The 27,077-nt window shown below is 45.1% G+C and overlaps 1 protein-coding gene across 4 annotated transcripts in view; it reads left to right on the top strand.

Annotated features, from left to right (window-relative positions):
- Window positions 1–27,077, top strand: part of LOC117658515 (transcription factor COE1-like) — an 80,807-nt gene that overhangs the window by 8,923 nt on the left and 44,807 nt on the right. For all 4 annotated transcript variants that reach the window (XM_060692250.2, XM_087874798.1, XM_087874796.1 and 1 more), the window contains exons 3-7: window positions 10,180–10,336; window positions 12,246–12,309; window positions 14,019–14,074; window positions 18,812–18,885; window positions 24,937–25,005. In XM_060692250.2, coding sequence (XP_060548233.2) covers window positions 10,180–10,336; window positions 12,246–12,309; window positions 14,019–14,074; window positions 18,812–18,885; window positions 24,937–25,005 — 420 coding nt within the window. The remainder of the gene's footprint in view (window positions 1–10,179; window positions 10,337–12,245; window positions 12,310–14,018; window positions 14,075–18,811; window positions 18,886–24,936; window positions 25,006–27,077) is intronic.

Genomic DNA, 27,077 nt, shown 5'->3' on the forward strand with positions numbered 1-27,077 from the left:
GGATTGAATTATTAATGGAAGCCTCTCCAGCGTCAGGGACCGGCGGAGCCCCCCCTCCCTCCCCATTCTGCAGGCTGCCCCTCCTCCCTCATTCCTGGGGCCTTTGGGGAAATGGAGGTAGAATTAAATGCAGGTGCAGGAAAGGGAAGCTGCAGTTAGGAAGTTTCTCCCCCCCCCACCATTTTTAACCCTTTCCTTTCTCCATCTGCGCACCCCCTCCCACCTCCCCTCTCCCTACTGCCGGAGGGGCTAGGGTCCGTGTGGGTGTGTGTGTAGGTGTGAGTGTCAGGTGCCCGCTGGCCTCCCTTCCCCTCCCCACCCCACCTCAAGTCGGTATCCCGAACATTTGGAAAAGGAGGAGGGCAGGCAAATTGGGAAAGAATGGTGGGATTGTGCGATGGAAGGGCCCTCCCGAGGTCATCTAGTCCGGCCCCCTTGGATGTAGAAAGTCAGTTCTAAGTCATCCCGAAGAGAGGGCTGCCGGGTTGGACGCAGAGAGAGAACATTTGGGGGCCTTGAGTGACAAATCAGATACTCTTTGGAGCGGCTCCAAAGATTCACACACACAAAGCAATAAAAATATCCAAAATAAATATACACAGCAGTAGAGATACAGGTAGTCCTTGACTTACCACAGTTCATTTAGTGACCAAAGTTACAACGGTGCTGAAAAAAAGGGACTTGCGGCCGTTTTCCCACCCTTGCAGTATCCCCCGCTGATCAAAATTCAGTAGGCCTGGCAAGTGACTCCCATTTATGACGGTCGCAGTGCCCTGGGGTCACGTGATTTCCCCCTTTTTGCGACCTTCTGATAAGCAACAGGGAAGCCAGATCCATTTAACAACCGCATTGCTAATTTAACTGCCATGATTCGCTTAACAACGGCGGCCAGAAAGATCGTAAAATGGGGCAAAACTCACTGAATAACCGTCTCAATGGAAAATTCTGGGCTCAGCTGCGGTCGTAAGTCGAGGACTACCTGGGCTATCCACGCAGCAGCTTTCTGCACCAGTTGCTTCACTTTTTAGGCGATACACAAAGAATCGCAGGGTACATACAAACACTTCTCAGGGATTCCAGAGACGGCATTCATAGAAATGTGGTTTGCATTTAATTTCTGGAACAAACCGAAGCAAGATATCTGAGTGGGGTGCGGTGGAGAAGCAGAATGAGAGAGAGAGAGAGAGAGAGAGAGAAACAGGAATGAAAAACCGGAATTAAGACCGTCTGCCTGCAACTCCCGAGGGATCAGCAGGTGACAGTAAGCGAGAAACCCGATCCCCGTTGTCGCACGAGGCTCACAGCTGAAGTGTCGTTGGGCTGTTGGCTTTAGGGCCGTGTCCAATATCATCTTTTGAAAAAGTCAGCAGTAGCAGAAAACTAAAAGAGAGAGAAAGACAGACAGACAGACGGAGGACTTGAAAATAATCCTCCAGCCCCTGCAACTGGTTTTGCAACGGATGGAAACGTATCAAGGAGAGAAGTAACCTAGAACTAGGGAGAAATTTCCTGACAGTGAGAACAATTAACCAGTGGAACTCCTTGCCACCAGAACTTGTGGGTGCTCCATCACTGGAGGCTTTTAAGAAGAGATTGGACAACCATTTGTCTGAAATGGTATGGGGTTTCCTGCCTGAGCAGAGGGGTTGGACTAGAAGACCTCTGAGGTCCCTTCCGACTCTGTCATTCTGTTGTTTTGAAGAGAGTAAGTGCAAAGTGTGGGCCCAATTGGCCAAAAAAAACACCTCAGGGTTGGAAACCTGCGGAAGTGGCCTTCATCCTGCAGTGGGTAGACAATGGCTAAAATGTGGAGGAGGAGGAGGAGGAGGAGGAGGAGGAGGAGGAGGAGGAGGAGGAGGAGGAGGAGGAGGAGGAGGAGGAGGAGGAGGAAGGTATGATGCACCTGTCATTCATCTTATTTATGCATTTGTTAATCAAAGGAAGAAACTACCTGAGTTGCCTTTGCAACACCAGGAGACTTGCATTAAGCATGTGTCTGTCTGTCTGTCTCAATAACGATTTTATCAAGGAAGGAAGGAAGGAAGGAAGGAAGGAAGGAAGGAAGGAAGGAAGGAAGGAAGGAAGGAAGGAAGGAAGGAAGGAAGAATATTTCTGCAACTGGCTGGAATTAAATTGGAAGCACTGACTTTAGGATGGCTTCCGTTTTCCGTAATATGAGATCTCCTGCCTGGGTCAAACCAATAATTCTATCATCCCCTGCCGGCGTAATGGCTGGGAATCATGGGACTTGTAGTCAGGCAAAGCTGGAGGAGGCTGAATCGGGGTGGTTGTGCTGTATGATGAGAGAAGCCGCCTTTCTAGAATCCTCCACGGTAGCTTCTTCCAAGGATGCCCAGCACAGCAAACGGTGGTTCTAATGTTAGTAAAAACCACTTCTTTTTTTCTGATGAGAATAAACAGAGGAGGCAGTGAGGAATGAATAAACTTTGTTTTCTTACAGAGGAGATGCCACGTTATTAGTTTCCCTGTAATTCCCGCTTGTTTTCTTGCAGACGTTTCATGACCCAACTAGGTAACATCATCAGTGCTAGAAGGAGAGGGGTTTGCAGAGAAAAGGAGGAAGAGGACTGTGGGTCTTTGGTGGTCTTTGAGTTTGGTAGTTTTCTTGCAGATATTTCAATACCAAAATAGGTAACCTCATCAATGCTAGGAGAGGGGTTTGCAGAGAGGAGGAGGACTGTGGGGTGGGGTCCTTGATGGTCTCTGAGCTTGGTAGGTTTCTTGCAGACGTTTCATGACCCAACTAGGTAACATCATCAGTGCTAGAAGGGAGTGGTGGGAAAGGAGGAGGAGGAAGAGGAGGATTATGGATCCTTGGTGCTCTCTGAGCTTGGTTGTTTTCTTGCACATTTGGCACAGAAGATCTCTGTATCAAACCCAATGTGTCAACGCATTTCTGGTCCACTTAATTCATTAACATTCTGAAACTTTTCTGTCCAATATTGTCCAAACCTTTCAGGGATTCAAATACAGACAGTGCGCAAACTCCAACAGTTCATTTAGTGACCGTTCAAAGTTACAACAGCACTGGAAAGAGTGACGTATGACCATTTTTCACGTTACGACCTTTGCAACATGATCCCCCTGATCCCAATTCAGAAGCTTGTCAAACTGTTTCCTGTTTATGACGATTGTGGCTTCCCTGGGGTCATGTGATCCGTTTTGGCGAGCTTCTGACAAGCAAAGTCAATGGGGAAACCGGATTCACTTAATAACCCGTGTTGCTAACAATGGCAGTGACTCACTTAACAACCGTGGCAAGGAAATTCATAAAAGGAGGCAAAACTCACTAAACAAATATCTCACTTAACAAAATAAATTTTGGGCTCCGTTGTGGTCGTAAGACAAGAACTCCCTGAAGCATGCAAGCTGATCTTCGATCCAGAAAAGCAGAGTGGAGTTCAACTCCCATAATTCCCCTGCCAGCGTGGAATTCAGTTTGTCAAGTTTTTCACCCAGTCCCGTGCAGTGTGTAAGGTTTCGGTGAGTCACAACTATCTCCCGGCCCCAAAATTTGAACGCTTTTGTTTAAACGTAAACTCCATCTTTGCAGATTAAAAATACAGTCTTCAATTTTGCTTGTTTAGCGACCGTTCGAAGTTAGTACGACGCAAAAAAAAGCGCGACATGACTATTTTTTCACACTTATGTCCGTTGCAGCATCCCCAAAGTCATGTAATCAAAATGCAGGTGGTTCTCGCCTTATAACAGTTTGTTTAGTGACTGTTTGAAGTTACAACACCACTGACTTTTGTGACCATTACAGCATCCTCAAAATTCAGAGGCTTGGCAATTGACTCATATTTATGACCGTCGTAGCATCCCAGGGTCACATGAGCCCCTTTTGTGATCTTCTGACAAGCCAAGTCAATGGGGAAGCTGGATTCACTTAACAACGGCAGTAATTCGCTTAAGAACCGTGGCAAGAAAGGTTGGAAAAAGGGGGGAAATTCACTGAACAATTGTCTCGTTTAGCAACAGAAATTTGGGGCCCAATTGTGGTCGTAATTCGTAAATTGAAGAACTACGATAGTTCATTTAGTGACCGTTCAAAGTTACAGCGGCACTGAAAAAATGACTTTTGACCGTTTTTCATGGTTACAAGCTTTGCAGCCGAGGTGGTATGCAGCTGGTTCAGACCGGTTCACCTGAACCGGTAGCAGAAATCGTGGGTGGGCCCACCTACCCGCCCACCCTCCCTGGCTCTATGCCATCCTATTTAGGCACGGTTTTGAGGCTGGGTGCATGCGCAAAAGGCGTGCGCTCCAGTAAAGCACATACGTGGAAGGCCGGGCACATGCGTGGGCACATGCATGCACATTTGCGAACCAGTAGGGAAAGTAAGTGAATACCACCCAATATTTGCAGCATGCAACTGGTTCATACTTATGACCATTGCTGCATTCCAGGCTGATGTGATCCCCTTTTGCGACCTTCCGACAAGAAAGTCGATGGGGAAGCCAGATTCACTTAACAACTTTGTTACAAACTTAACAATGGCAGTGATTCACTTAAGAACTGTGGCAAGAAAGGTCGTAAATTGGGGTAAAATTCACCGAACAACCGTCTCACTTAGCAGCAGAAACTTGGAGCTCAGTTGTGGTCATAAATCGAGGAGTACCTGTATTACCTCCATCACTACTGCTCTATTTTTCCCTCTTTCTCTCTCTGGATTTTTTGTTTCTTAGCTAAACAGATCTTGGAGAAAACAGTGGATGGAAAAGTTATTTCCTTGGGGAATTGCACTGAGAAAGGGAAAAGTTTGCCTCACTTTTGTGTGTGGGTTGCAGATTGGGAAGAAATCTTGTTTTGCATTGTTAAAGGAAAAAAGATTGTCCTCTCTCTGTTTTCTCTAATTATTCTTCCCTTTTTGGACTGAAAGGCCAAAGCAGCTATTTCTGGCCCCAGTAAGGCGGATAGAAAGAACGGAAAAATCAGCCTTCCTAACAGATCAGCATGGAAACCCTACCAATTTATCATTATTAAAGCAATTTATTATTTGATCTGTCCGATAAGTCTTACAGGGAAGCCCAAATGCTACGCTTGGAATACAGGTAATCCTCCACTTTACGACTCCAATTGAGCCCAAAATGTATCTTTCTAAGCGAGACATTCGTTAAGTGAACTTTGCTCCATTTTACAACCTTTCTTGCCACCGTTGTTAAGTGAATTGTTGCAATTGGTAACATGGTTCTTAAACGAATCTGGTTTTCCCATTGACTTTGCTTGTCAGAAGGTCACAAAAATAGATCACGTGACACCCCCAGGGACACTGCGACCGTCGTAAATATGAGTCGCTTGCCAAGCGTCTGAATTTTGATCACGTGACCACGGGGGACGCTGCAATGGTTGTACGTTTGGAAAATGGTCCTAAAAGTCACTTTTTTCCGTGCCGTTGTAACTTTGGTCATTAAATGAGCTGCTGTAAGTTGAGGACTTACAGGTCCACAATTGGACCTGTAAGTTTTGGTCACCATAATATAAAGAAGATGTTTAGAAAAAGTGCAGAGAAGAGCAAGAAAGATGATTAGGGGGCTGGAGGCTAAAACATAACAAAAAACAGTTGCAGGAATTGGGTTTAATTCTAGTTTAATGAAAAGAAGAACTATCAGGGTGACATGATAGCAGTCTTCCATTGTTTGAGGGGCTGCCCCAAAGAAGAGGGGGTCCACCTATTCTCCAAGGCAGAACAAGAAGCAACGGATGGAAATTAATCAAGGAGAGAAGCAACCTGGAATTGAAGAGAAATTTCCTCACAGTTAGAACAATTAATCAGTGGAACTCCTTGCCACCAGAAGTTGTGGGTGCTCCATTACTGGAGGATTTTAAAAGGCAATGGACAATCTGGAATGGTATAGAGTCTCTTGCTTGACCTCAGGGTTGGACTAGAAGACCTTCAAGCCAGGTCTCTTCCAACTCTGTCATTCTGTATTCTGTAAATGTTCAGAAAAGAAGGATTAGGGATGACATGATAACAATCTTCCAACATTTGAGGGGTTGCCACAAAAAGAGGGGATCAAATTATTCTCCAAAGCCCCTGAAGGCAGGACAAGAAGCAACAGATGGAAACTAATCAAGGAGAGAAACAACCTGGAATTAAGGAGGAATTTCCTGACAGTGAGAACATTTAACCAGTGGAACAGCCTGCCACCAGAAGTTGTGGGTGCTCCATCACTGGAGTTTTTCAAAAGGAGACCGAACAACTGTCCGGGAATTGCGCAGCAACTGTCCCAATGAAGTAATAGAGGATGACCTGAACTTGTAATTTTATATAAATAAATATATTTAACATTTATATTTATATCAGTCAAGATAGGAGCCTCATGAGGTAAAATCCACACAGGAACATCCTCATGTGGTAAATAACCGAGCTCACAGAAGAAAAAGGCGGGAAAGAAGGAAACACCCCCTTTTGCCCACAGCAACCAATCACGGCGCAGGTTGCCTCATGTAGGCGCCAGCTCTCTCCCATCAATCAGCTACAACTGTGTGTTCTGGCAAATTGTACAACGCAACTGATACGTTTAAATAACAATTAACAACAACCATTTGTTTGAAATTTGTACTGCTTGAACGGGGAGGGGGGGTGGACTAGAGGACCTCCAAGGCCCCTTCCAACTCTGTTATTGCTATTCTGTTGTCATTCTGTTATTCTGAGATGCAGATCTGGAAGTTTGGATAGTTTAAAAAAAAAAAAAGGACGAAAAGGGAGTTTTCAGTTCGTATCAAGGCTCATGCGCCGGTGCAGAATACCTTAATACATAAAAATGAGGGCCGGTGGAAGAATTCCTGGTTGATTAATCATCTCCCTTTTAACTGATTGACTTAATTTGAATACATTTTCTTATTGCTGCTACCTCTGTCGCTTGCTTTGGACCAAAAAATAAGACATCCTTCCTTCCATTCCTTTCTTTTTCTCCTTCCCTCCATCCTTCCCATCTATCTCTTTCCTTCCTTCCTTCCTTCTTTCCATCCATCCATCCATCCCTCTCTTCTTCTCCTACACTCCATCCATCCATCCCTCTCCTTTTCCTACATTCCATCCCTTCCATCTATCTCCTCTTGTCCTTCCTTCTCCTTCCTTCCCTCTTTTTCTCCTTCCCTCCATCCCTCCCATCTATCTCCTTCCTTCCTTCTATCCATCCCTCCCTCTCTTTTCCTCATACCCTCCATCCCTCCCATCTCTCTCTTCTTGCCCTTCCCTCCCTCTGTTTTCCTCATACCCTCCATCCTTCTATCTCTTCTTGTCCTCCTTCCTTCCTTCCCTCTTTTTCTCCTTCCCTCCATCCCTCCCATCTATCTCATTCCTTCATTCCCTCCATCACTCCCTCTGTTTTCCTCATAACCTCCATCCCTCCCATCTATCTCGTCCTTCCTTCCTTCCTTCCTTCCCTCCTTCCTTCCTCCCTCCCTCTCTTAATAATCTGAATAATATGCACTTCCATTTTTAATGGTTGGTCATACAGTCAGCCAGATGTTTGAACTGGATTTGGCATTTTTATCCACCAATGGAGTCCTTTGGCAGGCAGACATTCTTGTTTGAGTTAATGAAAGGTATCATCATCACAGGATCTCAGCTCTTCCAAGTCAAGCTGCCTTTTGCAATTGACCGATAGTGAATTTGTCAATGCCAATAGTGTTTAAAGGGTGCTCCAGTTCCCAAGGCACCTATTAATACTGGTACCATCTTTGCTTGCTTTTGCCACAGTCGTTCTACTTCTATTTGCAGGTCTTCGTATTCTGAGATTTTCTCCATTTCTTCCCCTTCTCTCCTGCTGTCTCCGGCTACTGTCACGTCCGTTACCCAGGCTCTTTTTTTTTGGTCTCTCTTACCAACAGTTGTTAAGTCTGGAGCCTTTTGTAGCAGGAGCTTGTCTGTCTGAATTCTCAAGTCCCAGAGCAATTTTATCATCTTCATTTTCTTCATCTGTTTTGGCGGCTGTTTCTGTGCGGCAATATTCGGGTTTTAAGTCTTTTACGGGCATCAACCTCTCCACAAGTTGGGCTGGTTGAAATTTTATTTATTTATTTAATTATTTTTTAAAAATTACATTTAGTCTTTCAAAGATAACTACAGGTAGTCCTTAATTTACAGGTGTTCATTTAGTGATCAGTTGAAGTTACAACACCACCGGAAAAAAAATGACATGACCACTTACGACCATTGCAGCATCCCCCGTGGTCACATGATCAAAATCCAGATGCTTGGCAGCTGACTCATATTTATGACGGTTGCAGTGTCACGTGATCCCCTTTTATGACCTTCTGACAAGCAAAGGCAATAGGGAAGCTGGATTCACTTAACGACAGGTTACTAACTTAACAGCTGCAGTGATTCACTTAATAACTGTGGCAAGAAAGGTTATAAAATGGGACCAAACTGAACAACTATCTCACTTACCCAACAATGGGTTCAATTGTGGTCGTAAGTCGATGACTACCTGTACCAGGCCCCAATTGGGTTTTGGGTTTCCAGACAGCTGTTTCCTACAGCTGGGTCTCTCTCAGGTTTCCTTTAATCTCCTAAAATTTCTCCTTCATTTATGATTTTTTTCCCCCTCCAGCCCTCTCACGGATGGGTTTTGCAGAGCGGTATTGTACTTTAATTCCCCAAATAAATGAAACCAACATAGCAAATTTCCTTTATACCTAATATTACCTTTGCCAAGTTCCAAAGCAGTTGAAATTCCTGCTTTTTCCTTTCTGTACAAGTCCAGGTGTGTCTAAAGTGTTGATTATAATTCCCGGGAGTTTAAAGTATTTGTTGTCTGGATTGTAATGCACACAGCAATCATTTCCCAACTATGGCAGAGATTATTATATCACCAAAATGTGCTTTCTTTGCAGAAAATCTGCAGTTCCAGGCTTGACAAACAGGCCTAAAAATAAACAGTTCATTTAGTGACAACTTAGTGACCATTCAAAGTTACAGTGGCACTGGAAAAAAGTGACTTATGACCATTTTTTCACACTTAACGACTGTTGCAACATCCCCATGGTCATGTGATCACGGTCACACTGTCCTGGGATCACGTGATCCCGTTTTGTGACCTTCTGACGTGCAAAGTCAACGGGGAAGCCGTGTTCACTGAACAATCATGTTACTAACTTAACAACCACAGGGATTTGTTTAACAACTGTGGCAGGAAAGGTCCTAAAAGGGGGTAAAAAAACACATTGACCAACTGTGTCGCTTAGCAACACAAATGCTGGGTTCAATTGTGGTCGTAAGGTGAGGACTGCCTGTAGATGAAATTGCGCCTGGACGGAGGATACAAAGAACTTGTAAATAAGAAAAATTGGATTTGTTCTGTAAGTGGCTATCTGGGAACTCTCACTCTCCATAAAACAGGAAAAAAGGAGCAATGGGACAAGCTGCCTACCTCAATGTTCTTTTGATGTTCTGGATTGAAATTCTCAAAGTTCCAAGTTTGCAACTCCTTTGGAGTCGTGGAGTCCTTGCTGCTCTCTGAGCTTGGTTGTTTTCTTGCAGACATTTCATGACCTAACTAGGTAATGTAGGCAGGCTCCATGATGGTTGTATGTCAAAGATTATCTGTGGAAAAAAATAGACTGGAAGACCTTCAAGATCCCTTCCGACCCTATTTGTCTGCTATTCTGTTATTTGTTACTCTGTTATTCTGCTATTCTATTACTCTGTTATTCCGTTACTCTGTTATTCTGCTATTCTATTATTTGTTACTCTGTTATTCTGCTATTCTGTTACTCTGTCATTCCGTTACTCTGTCATTCCGTTACTCTGTTATTCTGCTATTCTATTACTCTGTTATTCTGTTATTCTGTTATTCTGCTATTCTCTTACTTTGTTATTCTGTTATTCTGCTATTCTGTTATTTGTTACTCTGTTATTCTGCTATTCTATTACTCTGTTATTCCGTTACTCTATTATTCTGCTATTCTGTTATTTGTTACTCTGTTATTCTGCTATTCTGTTATTTGTTACTCTGTTATTCTGCTATTCTGCTATTCTATTATTTTACTATTCTGTTATTTTGCTATTCTGTTTTCTGCTATTCTGTTACTCTGTTATTCTATTTTTTTTGGCATAGAAAAGGAGGCTGAGTTCAGCCCCTGCAGATGTTTTGCGTTGCAGCTGCTTAAACACCTTTTTTTTCCTCCTTTCTCTCCCTCCCACAGTGGTATTGGGCTGGCTCGGGCCCATTTTGAAAAACAGCCCCCATCTAACCTCAGGAAATCCAACTTTTTCCACTTCGTGCTTGCCATGTACGACCGTCACGGACAGCCAGTGGAGATCGAGAGGACGTCTTTCATCGACTTTGTGGAGAAGGACAGAGTAAGGTCCAAACTCATGCGCGGTTCTCGCAAACACAAGAACCCAAACACACACAGACACACACAGGAAACAGTCAGGATAGAATATCCTCAAACCCTTCCAGTTGCAGTTATTCTGATTTTTTTCCCCCAGCAGCCATCAGAATCCACCAGAGCTAAACCCTTGCTGGAGTAATATTGAAAATATCCTTGATGGCTCCCTGAGCGCCTTTTTCATTCATTCATTCATTCATTCATTTTGTTATTGAACATTTGTAGTGGGGGGGGGGGGGCAAGGGAAGGAAAAAAAAAGATAACCCACAGGAGACACAGCATATAAAATAAAGACAAGAACCAGGAATAAGTGGCAAGCAGAAACACCCGAGAATCTAAAATAGCATAAAGGGAATTTTGCTGCAAGATATCATTATGACTTATAGCATTATAAACTATATCTATCTTTTTTAAAAAGGAAGTGAAAATACCTCTTCATTAAGCCTTTACCCAAAGCCACCAGGTCAACATTTTAAATACATTTTATTGTGTCATTCCAAGATATAAATACAAATAAACCCAAAAATTAAAAAACAGCAAGAGAAAGTGAGAGAGAAAAAGATGACGCCTGACTTTTTCAGTGCAGTAAAATGCAAAAAAACACCACAAACTAAACATTTTGCTTTACACTTCACAACTTTACCAGCCATTCCTATAATAACAAAACCATCGTAATCATCAAACTCCAAGTTTCCTTTTCTTTTCCAGACCAGAAAGTCCAGAAATAGAAACAAAACTCGATAAAATCCCTTTGATTAAAATGGTCTTTTTCTCCTCCTCTACTCACTCTCTCAAGCTACCTGCTTAGCACAGTATAAGTGGCTACTTAAAACTATCAGCTATGATACTTCAACTCCATGCTAGAAATCTAGTTTTCCATACAGTGAAAGCAGTGGTGGGATTCAAGTAATTTAACAACTGCTTCTCTACCCTACTGATTTCTTCCAACAACCAGTTTGCCAAACTGCTCAGAAAGTTAACAACTGGTTCTCCCGAAGTGGTGCAAACTGGCTGAATCCCATCACTGAGTGAAAGGATCATCTCTGGGTAAAGCCCCTCATCTAATAAAGATGATGTTTGTAGGGCACTGAGGGCATATTTGAGGGGGTGCCATCTCAACTTTTACATGCACACACACAGAGAGAGAGAGAGAGTAGAAAAAACAAGAATGAAAAAAAGAAAGAGATAGAAGAAAAAGAAAGAAAGAAAGAAAGGAAAGAAGAGAGGGGAAAGGAAAGAGAGAAAGAGAGGAAAAGAAAGGAAAGAGAAAGAAAAGGAAAGGGAAAAGAAAGGAAAGAAAGAAAGAAAAGAAAGAAAGAAAGAAAAGAGAAAGAAGGAAAGAGAGAGGAAAAGAAAGGAAAGGAAAGAGAAAAGAAAGGAAAGAAAGAAAAAGAAAGAAAGAAAAGGGGAGGGAGGGAAAGAAACAGAAATAAAGAAAAAGAGAGAGAAAGAAAAGAAAAAGAAAGAAAGAAAAAGAAAAAAGAGAGAGAATGAGCAACAGACTGCAGCGGGAGCAGGGCTCAGGAATGAGTCAGTCTGGACAGGATGTCAAGATAAGAGAAGAAGGAGAAAAGAGGAAGAGGAGGATGGTTGCACCCCAGGCTAATTTCTACACGAAGCACTTTCAGAAGAAGACACCTCTGCCCTCTCCTTTTCCCAAACTCCCCGTCTTGGCATAAGGAAGATCAAGGATTTCCCCCAGTCTCAGAAAACAAGAGACAACCCCAGTTCATCCACTCCCCTTCCAGTTGATTGCACCTCCAAAGAAAAGCATCTCCCGCTTGCCCCGCTGTTCCTGGTTAAACGTGTCTTTGAGGAACACCAGGTGGAAGATCTCCGCTCTTCGCCTTTTTTCATTCCTCCTTTCCTCCTGACAGGAGCAGAACGGAGAGAAAACCAACAACGGCATTCACTACCGGCTGCAGCTGCTGTACAGTAACGGTAAGGACCCTATAACCTTAGTTTGGGGCTTTGGTGAAGCTCTGCTGCCTTTGCTGAAGGCTATTCAGAAGACGGAAGCTGCTGAGATACATTTGCTCATCTAAATTTTATCTTGACCCTCCACCTGCAGCCGAATAGTTAGGATAGGGTTCAGGGTGGCTTCAGAAGCTTGCAAGGTATGTTTGCAAGCCATTGAGGAAAGGACAACCCCCCACCCCAACACACCCCAAATTGGTGGCTACAGGGCTGGAGGTCAGCACTCTTTTAATCAAACTCTGGACTTAAGTAAAACGTGCCGAAAGCATTTGTAAGAAACCATCCAGACCTTGAGAAAGAGTGCACAGAAAAGCAACAAAGATGATTAGGGGAACGGAAGCTAAAACATATTTATTTATTTATTTATTTATTTATTTATTTATTTATTTATTTATTTATTTATTTATTTATTTATTTATTTATTTATTTATTTATTTATTTATTTATTTATTTATTTATTTATTTATTGGTTCAATTTATATACCGCCCTTTTCCAGAGACTCAGGGCAGCTTACAATGCATTAAGCAATAGCCTTCATACTTTTGTATATACCTGCTTAGTAGGGCTTTCGCCCCCCCCCCCAAAGCGGTGTTCTTTTTTTTTTTAATACAAAGTCAGCTTATTGCCCCCACAAACCGGGTCCTCATTTTACCTACCTCGAAAGGATGGAAGGCTGAGTCAACCTTGAGCCTGGTGAGATTTGAACTTGCGGTAATTGCAGGCAGCTGCTGCTACTTAACAGCACTTTAGTCTGCTGCGCTACCAAGGCTCTTCCCTTGGTATATGAAGAATGATTGCAGGAATTGGGTATGTCTAGTTTAATTAAAAGAAGTATTAGGGGTGACATGATAGCAGTCTTCCAATATTTGAGGGGCTGCCCCAAAGAAAAGAGGGTCGAGCTATTCTCCAAAGCACCTGAAGGCAGGACAAGAAGCAATGGATGGAAACCAATCAAGAAGAGAAGCAACCCAGAACTAAGGAAGAATTTCCTGACAATTGAGAAACAATTAGCCAGTGGAACAGCTTGCCACCTGAAGTTGTGGATGCTCCAATACTGGAGATTTTTAAGAAGATGTTGGACAATCACTTGTCTGGAATGGTTCAGGGTCTCCTTGAGCAGGGGGTTGGACTAGAAGACCTCCAAGGTCCCTTCCAACTCTGTTATTCCTTGCATGTGTTATCTTAGTTGCTTTTCACAGCTCACTCGTCTTCTTTAAAAAATGCACAATTTGCACCATTGGATGCCAAGTTATAATATATGTTCAGTGAGGTTTTTAACCTTTCAGAACATTTTCCCCAAACATGGCCACTTTACAGAGAGCGAACGTCAACTCCCAGAATTCCCTAGCCTGGAATTCCGGCTGGGGAATTCTGGGAGTTGAAGTCGACATGTCTTCAAACGGCCCAGTTGGAAACCCATTGGGGTAGACCCAGGCTGGGGAGGCAGACGGTTAAACACCGCAGAGGCTTAAAACACAAGGAGTCGTCGTCTTGAGCTGCTGTGCTGCGGTTCTCAGCCTCAGCGACTTGAAGAAGAGAGGTGGACTTCAACTACCAGAATTCCCTAGCAGGGCTGGCTGAGGAATTCTGGGAGCTGAAGCCCACCTCTCTTCAAATCACCAAAGTTGAGACAGGCTGTTCTGAACTCTCTCCAAACTTTGTTTTTTCCCAGGCCTTCGAACCGAGCAAGACCTCTACGTACGACTCATTGACTCCATGTCCAAGCAGGTAACAACGCCCTGTGCTTGGGGTGCGATGGGGAAGCCTCAGTGGTGAAATCTAAAATTTGTTACTACCGGTTCTGCGGGCGTGGCTTGGTGGGGGAGGGAATGTGACTGGGTGGGCGTGGCCTTTTCTTTTTCTTTTTTTACTTTTAAAACCATTTTTTCGGCGAAGAAGTTGTAAAATAATGCTTTCAAAAGGTTTCTGACGATCCCAGCTGAGTTGCCTGATCGGCAGAGGCTTTTTTTCTTTTAAAAGCCTCTGCTGATCAGGCAACTCAGCTTGGATCATCAGAGGCATTTAAAAGAAAAAAAGCCTCTGCTGATTAGGCAACTCAGCTTGGATCGTCAGAGGCTTTTGAAAGCATTTTTTCTACAACCTCTGAAGAGGTTGTAGAAAAAATGCTTTTAAAAGCCTCTGACGATCCCAGCTGAGCCGCACGATCATCAGAGGCTTTTTTTTTACTTTTAAAAGCATTTTTCCGGCCGAAGAGGTTGTAGAAAAAATGCTTTTAAAAGTTAAAAAAAAAAGCCTCTGATGATTGTGTGGCTCAGCTGGGCAATGGGGGGGGGGCAGGGATTTTTGCTACCGGTTCTCTGAACCACCCGCCTCCATCGCTACTGGATCGGGCGATCCGGTCCAAACTGGGAGCATTTCACTTCTGGGAAGCCTCCTTAACACATCTTGGCTTGGGCTTAAAAGGCTCAGAGTTGATAGATCTGGGGTTCTGAACAAACACACACCACAACGCTCATCGCAAAGTCCCCCAAAGGACACTGGGAATTGTAGTTTGGAGTAAGCTGCAGTGGACAGCTTCTTTTCACAAGGGGACATGGCCTTCCCACCGTCTCAACCATACACAGATAGCCCTCGACTTATGAGCACAGTTGAGCCCCAACATTTCCGTTGCTAAGCAAGGAAGTTGTTAAGTGAGTTTTGCCCCTGTTTTACAACCTTCCTTCTGACAAGCCAAGTCAATGGGGAAGGCAGATTCACTTAACAACCGTTTTACTAGTTTAACAGCTGCAGTGATTCACTTAACAAAGGTGGCCAGAAAAGTTTGCAAAATGGAGCAAAACTCACATAACAAATTTCTCACTTATCAGCATACATTTTGGCCTCAATTGTGGTCATACGTTAAGGACTACCAGTATTGTATTTTACTCATAGAAGTACAACAGTTTCTTATTTACCACAAATCTTCGTAACCCTGACCTCTGATCCACCCAGGATCAAATAAAATTAAATGTCCCCCGTGTTACGAAAAGACAGAACTTTTGATCAGTTCCCCGCCCCAAAATTAGGCCTTTTCCTAAAATTTGCTAGTGGAGGAAAATGTCTACAGAGATTCTCTGAGCTCAGAGTTGAAGAAGCTTCTTGGATGAAAAGCGAAACGTCTTCAAAGAAAAACCAGAAAGTCCAGTTGCCTCTTGAAAAAGCACCTATGGGATAGTGGAGGAAAAATGCAATCCGGTCTCCGTTTGATGAGAAAACAAGTCACTCTTAGAATTTGTACGCTCTGAACGAGCTCACTCTGGAAAAGGAGTCCCAGGGAATTAATTCTAGCAAATAATTGAAGATGCTTCATTAAGTCTCCATCTTATTAATCAACACCATTAAGTGGAGAGGCAGATTCCTGGCTGGGTGTTAAGAGCATCTGGCCCAGATGGGACAGCGGGTGTTTAACACCTACTTTGCACCAAGGAGTATCCAACTGCTGTTTTTTTTTTTTTTTTTGAACCCTGGATTTTCTCCCAGAGATCTGACTTTATGCTTGACGTTAAATGGAAAGAAGGAAGAGAATGATGCTCTGTTAAAAAAATTACAGATGGGTCTGCAGCGGAGAAATCCAGCTGTTTTCCAACGCAGGCATTCCCTGGCATTATTCGAATTAACTGGCAAATACACGTAGTCCTCGGGTTACGACCGCGATGGAGCTCCAAATTTCTCTTGCTAAAATGAGACAGTCGTTAAGTGAATTTTCCCCCATCTTCCAATCTTTCCTGCCAGAGTTGTTAAGTGAAGCACTTTGGTTGTTAAGTGAATCGGGCTTCCCCTTTGACTTTGCGTGTCAGAAGGTCGCAAAAGGGAATGATGTGATCCCAGAGTGCTGCGACTGTCATAAATATGAATCAGTTGCCAAGCGTCTGAATTTTGATCACATGACCCTGGGGATGCTGCAAAATGGTTGTAAGTGTGAAAACCGATCATAAGTCATTTTTTCAGTGCCGTTGTAACTTTGAACGGTCACTAAACAAATGGTTGTAAGTTGACAACTGGAATACTGCATCCAGTTCTGGTCGCCACGATGTAAAAAAGATGCGGAGACTCTAGAAAGAGTGCAGAGAAGAGCAACAAAGAGGATTAGGGGGCTGGAGGATAAATCATACGTAGAACGGTTGCAGGAATTGGGAATGTCTAGTTTAATGAAGAGAAGCACCAGGGGAGACATGATAGCAGTCTTCCAGTATTTGAGGGGCTGCCACAAAGAAGAGGGGCTCAAAGTATTTTCCAAAGCCTCTGAAGGCAAGACAAGAAACAATGGATGGAAAGTAATCAAGGAGAAAAACAACCTGAAACTAAGGAGAAAATTCCTAACGGTGAAGCAATCAACCAATGGAATATTTTTTTCTTGAGAACTTGTGGTGCTCCATCATTGGATGCTTTCAAAAAGAGACTGGAGAATCATTTATCTGAAATGGGATAGGGTCTCCTGCTTGAGCAGGGGGTTGGACTAGAAGACCTCCAAGGTCCCTTCCAACTCTGTTATTCTATTTATTATTTATTTATCTATTTATTGGTTCGATTTATATGCCGCCCTTCTCTGAATACTCAGGGCGGCTTACAATGCTTTTAAGCAATAGTCTTCATACTTTTGTATATACCTGCTTAGTAGGGCTTTCGCCCCCCCCCCCAAGTGGTGTTCTTTTTTTATACAAAGTCAGCTTATTGCCCCCACAATCGGGGTCCTCAATTTACCTACCTTAGAAAGGATGGAAGGCTGAGTCAACCTTGAGCCTGGTGAGATTTGAACTTGCAGTAATTGCAGGCAGCTGGTGCTACTTAACAGCACTTTAGTCTGCTGTGCCACCATGTTCTATGTTCTATGCTCTATGAATTGCGCTCACAAGCTCAGCAACAGCCATTAACCACCCCTGCGGCCACAATATCATGTGACAGAACCAGGATTGTCCAGGGGGAGTATTGGCTACAGTATGCTGGACCGGCTGAATTTTCCAAGTCGTCTTCAAGGGCAGCCCCATGTAGACGGAAGCCCAGTAATCCAACCGCATTGAATTTTGTTCCTGAACCAGCTTGTTTGCCACATCCCCTCGATACACCGAAGCCTCAATCAACTTCAAAGCCAGCATTTTCCCAAGGCACCCTGTTTATATTATATACCTCTCCCCTCTCCAAAAAACCCCCCCCCATGGTTAAAGTCAACCGGGCTTTGGCAGTTGTGCAAACACAACTACATTGGGAAGCCCTCTTCAATGCACCGGGTAAATTGCAGCCAGTGGACCGAATTGCCATTAACAGTCTCGAATTTGCATTGTGTTAAATCGAGGGCAGCCCACAGTTCATTTTTTGAGCTGAGTGCCAGACTGAGGCTATGTTTAGTTAGGACTGATGCACCTTACAATGTTCCCCTCAGGTTTCTCTCTGCTGCAAGCCAGTTCCTGGAAGTTGACCAGATGCAGGAAGACAAGCAGGATGATGAGAGGAGGGGTTGCTGCTTTGGAGAAGGGCCCCACAAGGTGATGGCTCCCTCCTTGTAGACCTCTCCATGCAAGGACTGTAGCTCACGGTCTTTAAAGGCACCCTCGCATGGAGATGTCTCCAGGGAAGGGAGCCATCATGTGCTCAGAAGCTGCTGGAGATGCAGCTGTCCAGGACAGAAATGCTTCACCTCTCCTGATGACCCAATTCAGACAGTCAAGGGTGCCTAGCAAGGAACAGAGGGAGGGGAGGAGGGAGGGAGGGGAGGGGAGGAAAGAAGGAAGGAAGGGAAAAGGAGAGAAGGAGGAAGGAAGGAGGGAGGGAAGGAAGGGAATGAGGAGGGAGGGAAGGAAGGAAGGAAGGAAGACCTAGAATTCTGGATGGAAGGAAGGAAAGAAGGAAGGAAGGAAAATGAAGGAGGAAGGAAGGAAGGAAGGAAGGAAGGACCTAGAATTCTGGATGGAAGGAAGGAAGGAAGGAAGGAAGGAAGGAAGGAAGGAAGGAAGGAAGGAAGGAAGGCCTAGAATTCTGGATGGAAGGAAGGAAAGAAGGAAGGAAGGAAAATGAAGGAAGGAAGGAAGGCAGGAAGGAAGGAAGGAAAGAAGGAAGATAGGAAAATGAAGGAAGAAGGAAGGAAGGAAGGAAGGAAGGAAGGAAGGAAGGAAGGAAGGAAGGAAGGAAGGAAGGAAGGAAGGAAGGAAGGAAGGACCGACCTAGAATTCTGGGTGGAAGGATGGAAGGGAGGGAAGGAAGGAAGGAAGGAAGGAAGGAAGACCTAGAATTCTGGATGGAAGGAAGGAAAGAAGGAAGGAAGGAAAATGAAGGAGGAAGGAAGGAAGGAAGGAAGGAAGGAAGGAAGGAAAAGGAAGGAAAGAAGGAAGGATGCAAGCAAGCAAGCAAGCCCTTATTGGTACTAATAACTGAAGCCCTCCCAGAATGACTATTTATGGTCTTTTGCAGGGGACCAGCAGATCTGCAAATATCCGGGCCCTTCCTAATGTTGCGTCTCCTCTTTCATTGCAGGCCATCATCTACGAAGGTCAGGATAAGAACCCCGAGATGTGCCGCGTGTTGTTAACTCACGAGATCATGTGCAGGTAAATCGTGCTTGGGAGTGGCAATGACACAGGCTGGTCATGGGTGGGATTAAGGAGGCCCTCGGGGAAGCTTCGAGTAGGGCATTTTGGGGTGTGAAGGTGAGACCGTTTTGCAAAGCAGCCAAAGCAACAACGGGACGATCTGGAGGTTGGACCCAATGGCTTGGAAGCAGGGGGATGTCTGCTGGGACGGGAGTCAAAAAAGTCAAAATGGCAACCATGACTGTGATTGAAGGGTGGAAAAAGGAGAAACTGAAGAATTCAAAGCAGTCACAGCCATTTTTTAGATTTCAGGAAAGGGTTTGGCTGCCCACTGTTGGGTTCAAGTTGCAGCAAAATCTGTCCGTCATTCTGGATTAATAACAAGAATGTCCAGAATTAATCCTTTGGGTCTAGTTTAAATCGATAGTTCTCCTGGTTTATGTGGCCTTGGGGAAGTGGTTTAAATTAAGATCAAGGAGGAGCATTTTTCAACCCAGGTTTGTAGCCATGGTTTGTAGAAAGTTTGTTCCTCTTAGCCACAGTTGCAAGGGTTTTTTCACAGAGCATGCTGTAACCTGGTCAAATCTCTCCAGTCCTGGCTTTGGAAATATAGAATCATTTTGGGGGTAGGGGTGGCAAAAGCAGCCATTTTTCAGAGTGCAACTACTTCTTCCAAAGGAGGCAGGGAGAGAGGGAAGGAGAGGGATGAAGGAGAGGGAGGGAAAAACGGAGGGAGAGGAAAGGAGTGAGAAGAAGGGAGGGAAGGGAGGGAGGGTAGAAGGAAGAAGAGGGAGGGAGGAATGAAAATGGGAGAGAGTGGGAGGAGGAAGGAGGTGGACAAAGGAGAGGGAGGGAAGAAGAGTGGGAGAGGGAAAGAAGGAGAAGAAGGGAGGGAAGGAGTGGGAGAATGGGAGGCAGAAGAGGGATGGAGGAATGGAAGAGCAGGAGAGGCAGAGAGGAAGGAGAGGAAAGTAGGAAGGGAGGGGAGAGAGAGAGAGAAAAGAAGGGAGGGAGGGAGGAGGGAGGGACGGAGGAAGAAGAAAGAAGGAAGGAGAGGGAAATGAGGGAGAGAGAAGGACAGGAGAAAGGAGAGGGATGGTGGGAGGAAGAAGAGGGAGGGATGAACAAGTGGGAGGAAGGGAGAGGGAGGGAAGGAAGGAAGGCTAAAAAAATACAGATATGAGAAGTGTAGTTCACTTTACACCATGAGAAGGGGATGCACAGATCCGGTGGGCTGTAAGACTTGGAGGCAGACCCCCCCTGGAAGACCCTCAAGTCTCCCAAAATATCAACATTGCAGGAAAAGCGACCTGCAGGTTGCTGGGTTTCCATTCCGTCCGGGTGCTTCTCATTCCCGGCGTTGTGAGAAAAGCGTTGTATCAATTTCAGCGTGCAAGCAAAATCGGGAGGCGTTTCCGATAGCATCTTTTTCCGGCCAAGAAATTTTTATTGAAAAGCTTTCACCTTCAGCTTCTGGGAGAAAGCATTTCCGGCCAAGGGAGCTGCAGCTGACAAATGCTTGCACCTTTTAATAAAGTTAGAGCTGCTGAGCTTGTCCTGATGATTTTTGGCTACACAATTGTAATGCGCTCTTATTAACAAGGCAGTTCAGGTGTCCATAGATGGGGAATTCTGGGAGTTAAAGTCCACACATCTTAAAGTTGCCAAAGTTGGGCACACCTGTCCTAGGTGTTCTCTTGGAGGTCTCTTAGTCCAGCTCCCTGCTCAAGCAGGAAACCCTATGCCATTCCAGACAAATGGTTGTCCAATTTCCTCCTGAAAACCTCCAGTGATGGAGCACCCACAACTTCTGGTGGCAAGCTGTTCCACTGTTTAATTGTTCTCCCTATCAGGAAATTCCTCCTTAGTTCTAGGTTGTTTTTCTCTTTGATTAGAATCAGAATCAGAATATAGCTGGAAGGGACCTTGGAGGTCTTCTAGTCCAGCCCCCTGCTCAAGCAGGAGATCCTAGACCATTTCAGACAAATGACTGTCCAGTCTCTTCTTAAAAGCCTCTGGTGATGAAGGACCCAAAACTTCTGGTGGCAAGCTGTTCCACTGGTTAATTGTCCTCACTTTCAGGAAGTTTCTCCTTAGTTCTAGGTTGCTTCTCTCCTTGATTAGTTTCCATCCATTGCTTCTTGTCCTGCCTTCAGGGGCTTTGGAAAATAAGTTGACCCCCCTCCTCTTTGTGATAGCCTCTCAAATATTTAAACTCTGGTATCATGTGACGCCCTAGTCCTTTTTTTCTCTAGGCTGGCCCAACCCAAATCCTCCTAAACTAAACTGATGATTAGTTTCCATCCGTTGCTTCTTGTCCTGCCTTCAGGTGCTTTGGAGAATAGATGACCGTCTTTTCTTTGGGGCAGCCCCTCAAATACTGGAAGGCTGCTATCATGTCACCCCTGGTCCTTCTTTTCATTAAACTAGAATTAAACCCAGTTCCTGCAACCGTTTTAACTTCCAGTCCCCTAATCCTCTTTGTTGCTCTTCTCTGCGCTCTTTCTAGAATCTCTCTTTCTTCCGCTTCCTGATTCTAGGTTGTTGTTGTTAGTTGTGAAGTCGTGTCTGACCCATGGCGACCCCATGGACAATGTTCCTCCAGGCCTTCCTGTCCTCTTCCATCCTCTGGAGTCCATTGAAGCTCACATTGACTGCTTCAGTGACTCCATCCAGCCACCTCCTTCTCTGCCGTCCCTTTCTTCTTTTGCCCTCCATCGATCCCAGCCTTAGGCTCTTCTCCAGTGAGTCCTTCCTTCTCATTAGGTGGCCAAAGTATTTGAGTTTCATCTTCAGGATCTGGCCTTCTAAGGAACTCAGGGTTGATCTCCTCTAGGACTGACCGGTTGGATCGCCTTGCAGTCCAAGGGACTCGCAGGAGTCTTCTCCAGCACCAGAGTTCAAAGGCCTCCATTATTTGGCCTTCTCAGCCTTCCTTATTGTCCAACTTTCACAGCTGTCCATTGCAACTGGGAAAACAATCGCCTTGACTATGCGCACTTTTGTTGGCAGGGTGATTGCTTTTTAGAATGCTGTCTAGATTTGCCATGGCTTTCCTCCCCAGGAGCAAGCGTCTTTTAACTTTTTGGCTGCAGTCCCCAGTTGTGATCTTGGAGCCCAGGAAAATAAAATCTGTCATTACCTCCATTTCTTTTCCATCTATTTGCTAGTTACTAGTTACTTCTAGGTTAAGGAGGTAGGAAAAAAAACAACAACAACCTCACACCAAGTCTTTGCAGAATCCAAATCCTTGCACTGTAATGTGCTTTTGAACTCAAAAGACTGGGTACACACACACACACACGTACATGGGTGCCACCATGTTGCAAAACGAAGCCTTAAGAGGAACCCCAGGACTCAGGCTGGGCAGGCTATGCGTGTATATGTTGCCTCTGTATGTAGAATGCCTGGCTACATTCGCACCCAGGACCGCCTCCCTCGCCAAGTGCTGGGAGGTGGGCCCACCGGAGGAGTGCGAAGGAGTCTCCCTCGACAGCCAAACTCCCCTGCGACCTATTAACACCGGCGTTGTTGCTTTGTTTACGGCTGTTCTGCTCTTGGTGTTTTGCAAATTAGCACGGCTGCCTGGTTGCCAAGTTGGAGGGCTAATTGATGTTCAGGAACCTTGCTAATGATCCCGGGGGCTAAGGGAATAGGTTGGGTGGCTCGGGAGTCGTAGGAGCGACTCGGGAGGGCAAAATATTGTGCCTTCCACGCACGCCTTTGGTTGTGTTGTTTATGGAACGACGACGACGGATGGAATTGCCGGTCCCCCGAGGGGAATTGGGGTGAATTTAGAGCTCCCGGCTGTTTATCAGATCAACGATTAATTATATTTAATGTGAGGGATGGTACTTGCTCTAATGATTGAGAAAACAGTAATTGGGTTGGGTATCTCGAAAAGTGTAGCATACAAAGGCAAGGAAGCTTAACGCTGAGACAAGATCCGGTCAGTTTCTCCGTCTCTCTCCTTTGGGGAGGTTAAATCCGGAAATCCATGTTCGACCGGCTGCATGAGTGATTTTTCATCTCTGGATTCACTATGTTTGGTAATAGGGATTCCTGCTTGAGCAGGGGGCTGGACTAGAAGACCTCCAAGGTCCCTCCCAACTCTGTTACTCTATTATTCCATTATATAGTTTCTTGCAAAACAGTGTGGCTTGGCTTTCCAGGTGTCCAAACTTGGCAACTGCTTTGGAGTGTGAGTCCCTGTTGGCGTCTCTTTAAAGCAGCTGCTTCTTTTCCCTGGATGAAAAAGATGCGGTTGCTTTAAAGGGAGAATTCTGGGAGTTGAAGTCCACAAGTCTTAAAGCTGCCAAGTTTGAAGGCCTCTGCTTTAAAGAGTTGCAGATGAGCTTCTTCCAGCTCCCATATATGCAGCAAAGCACTTAAAAAAACCCCCAAAACCTCAACCCAAACCACTTCACAGCCTTCACCCCACAGTGGGTGGGGGTGCCTTTCTTGACTGCCCCCCTCCCGCCCCCCCAATGGATGAGAAGCCCAATGGTTTGCAAGCTTTGTTCTCTGTCCTTGAGAGGCAAGCCGAGTTTCAGAGTTTTGTGGGTTTTTTGTGGCAAGAAGAACCAAGTTGCAAAGTGAGCCAGCCCCCTTGGGACTCTCTTAGAGCGCTGATTTCTCTGCTGACTCTGTGCAGGAGGGAAGTCAGGAAAAGGTGACGCGTGCGGGCATCCGGCATTTCTGAATCATAAATACGAACATAGTAGCAGTAGTACTTTTATAGTGTCTTTCAATTCTATCTGGCAAACTTAAATAGTTAAGGGGATAGAGGAAGGATTGGGGTTGGTATGGAAGGGAGGGAGGGCGGGAGGGGAGAGATAGGATGGAAGGAAGGAAAGAAGGGAGGGAGGAGGGAGAGAAGATAGAAGGAAAGAAGGGAGGGAGGAAGAAAGGAAGAGAGGGAGGGAGGAAGGAAGGAAGCAGGGAGGGAGGGAGAGAGGGAGGAGGGAAATAGGATAGATGAAAGGGGGAGAGATAGGATGGGAGGGAGGGAGGAAGAGAGGGAGGGAGGGGAGAGATAGGATGGAAGGAAAGAAGGGAGGGAGGGAGGATAGAAGGAAAGAAGGAATGGAGGAAGGAAGGAAGCAGGGAAGGAGGGTAGAAATAGGATGGCGGGAAGGAAATAGGATGGATGGGAGGGAGGAAGGAAGGAAGGAAGGACGAGATAGGATGGATGGATGGATGGATGGATGGAAGGAAGGAAGGAAGGAGGGAGGGAGGGAGGAGATAGGGTGGAAAGAAGGAAGGAAGGAGGAAGGAAGGAAGGAGGAGATAGATGGATGGATGGATGGATGGATGGATGGATGGATGGATGGATGGATGGATGGAAGGAAGGAGGGAGGGAGGAAGGGAGGGAGGAGATAGGATGGAAAGAAGGAAGGAAGGAGGAGATGGATGGATGGATGGATGGATGGATGGAAGGAAGGAAGGAAGGAAGAAGGAAGGAGGGAGGGAAGGAGGGAGGGAAGGAGGGAGGGAGAAGATAGGAAGGAAGGACGGAAGGAAGGAAGGAAGGAAGGAAGGAAGGAAGGAAGGAAGGAAGGAAGGAAGGAAGGAAGGAAGGAAGGAAGGAAGGCTAATTTTAAAAACATGTCCAAGTAGAAGCCGAAGCAAGACCATGGGTTCTGATTAACACTTCAGAACTGCCAGCCCAATTCTGGTTCTCTCCACACAAAGCATGTAACAAAGCTGCTCTCTGCAACAACCAGCTCCTTGCTTAGCCTTTCTGCATCAAGACAGCTTCATTCCGGCAACACCCGAAGCAGATCAGGCTTTTGCTGGGTGGCCTACAACCCAGATGCTGCACTGGTCCAAAGGGTGGAAAGAACGGTCAGGAGTCCCTTTTTTTCAGGGCTGTTGTAACTTCAACACGAACCGTTGTAAGTCGAGGAATACGCATAGATGCTGACCTAATAGGATGCCTCCTTCTTCGCCGTGCTTTTCATTCAGAGAGTTGATGGCGGGTCTTTTTTTCCGATGTCCAGGGAGGGTCATCGCCATCTTGAGTTCCTCCTTTGCCCTGACCGTCCCTCTCTTTCTTCCACCCAACAGCCGCTGCTGTGACAAGAAAAGTTGTGGGAACCGCAACGAGACCCCTTCCGATCCAGTCATCATTGACAGGTAAGTACCAACAGAACACTTCCGAACGTCCACAATGTTGTTATCCTGCGAGAGAGGCAGAGATACCCGTGAGCAGAGCCAAACACAGATTTGGTTGAAGTGTTAAATCATAGAAAGGGAAGAAAGAGCCTTTCTTCCTTATATAATAATGGAATAACACTTATTCTTTGCAGGTTCTTTCTTTAGTTTGGTGTAGTGGTTAAGGTTAGAAAATAGGGGTCTGTGAGTTCTAGTCCCACCTCAGCCAAGAAAGCCAGCTAGGTAACTTTGGGCCAATCCCCAAGTGACTATGAATATTAGTTCTGCCTTAACCAGCTGGGTGATTTTGGGCCGATCACTAGGAGACAGGGAGTTCTAGTCCCACCTTAGGCCTGAAAGCTGGCTGTTCACCTGGAGCCATTTCCTCTCTCACAGGGTTATTTCTCTGGGGGCGGGAGGAACATGCGTTGTATTGGTTCACCATTTTGAGTCATTTATAAGCATAATAAAGGCGGGATAGAATTAACAAACAAACAAATAAATAATGGCCAAAGCTCAATTGGCATTAGATAAGGAATGAGAGAATTCATGGACATACTGTAAATGTTTGTGACAACGCAATGATTCTAAATCAATGACAGGTTTAACCCCATTTTACAGCTCAGCCTCTTCTCAGAGTAGCAGAATAGAGTTGGATGGGACACTGGAGGTCTTCTAGTCCAACCCCCACCTTAAGCAGGAGACCCTATACCATTTCAGACAAATGGTTGTCCAACCTCTTCTTAAAAACCTTAAAAATCTCCAGTAATGGAGCACCCACAACTTCTGGTGGCAAGTTGTTCCACTGATTAATTGTATTCACTGTCAGGAAATTTCTCCTTAGCTCTAAGTTGCTTCTCTCCTTGATTGGTTTCCATCCGTTGCTTCTTGTCCTGCCTTCAGGGGCTTTGGAGAATAGCTTGACTCCCTCTTCTTTGGGGCAACCCCTGAGATATTGGAAGACTGCTATCATGTCCCCCCTGGTCCTTCTCTTTGTTAACATACCCAATTCCTTAAGTGTTGTACCTTATGATTCTTGATGAACATATCTTTTCTTTTATGTACACTGAGAGCGTATGCACCAAGACAAATTCCTTGTGTGGCCAATAAAAAATTCTATTCTATTCTATCCTATTTTATTCTATTCTATTCTATTCTATTCTATTCTATTCTATTCTATTCTATTCTATTCTATTCTATTCTACTCTACTCTACTCTACTCTACTCTACTCTACTCTACTCTACTCTACTCTACTCTACTCTACTCTACTCTATTTCTGCAACCGTTCTTTGTATGTTTTATCCTCCAGCCCCCTAATCCTCTTTGTTGCTCATCTCTGAATTCTTTCTAGAGTCTCAACGTATTTTTTACATCATGGCAACCAAAACTGGATGCAGTATTCCAAGTGTTGCCTTACCAAGACATTATAAAGTAGTATTAACATTTCACATGATCTTGATTCCATCCCTTTGTTAATGCAGCCTAGGACTGTGTTGATTTTTTTGGCAGCTGCAGTGCACACTGTGACTTGTGGTGCCTCCCAGCTCCGCAATTCTACCTATTGTGTACTGGGAGACAAGGGAAATGTCTTTGGTTTGCAAGGCTGATATATCTTAAGACCCAGCAGAAGCTGGTGGAGGAAGATTTGGGGGTAGATAGGGGCAGAAAAGGCAGCCCAGCCCAACCCAAATCTGGGGGACTATGGAAAGAAAAGGAGGTGTTACACGATCCTCGCAAAGTTTAGTTAATTTTTGGTTTGCCTGGAGATCTTCTGGTCCCTTGGACAAGTCATCTGCTCCCTTCACTCAGAAACCAGGACGCTTCTCCTATTGTCACCTTCTGTGCTTGTGTGTCTGTGTGTGCAAGCACTCATGCAAGTCATTTTCTCCCTCTCCCAAACAAAACACCAAGGGAATGACAGGGGCCCTCCTGTCCCGGCATATCCCAGTGGCAGTTGGGGGGTCTTGATAACACACTGACATTTCCCCAGCCTTTGTCCGCTCCCGATAACATCGGGCGCTGCGCGAGGAGGCCCCATAGCTGGGCAGACCCG

The sequence above is a fragment of the Pantherophis guttatus genome, chromosome 8 (genome assembly GCF_059756535.1).
Source record: "Pantherophis guttatus breed Tessera chromosome 8, ASM5975653v1, whole genome shotgun sequence".
NCBI lineage: Eukaryota > Metazoa > Chordata > Lepidosauria > Squamata > Colubridae > Pantherophis > Pantherophis guttatus.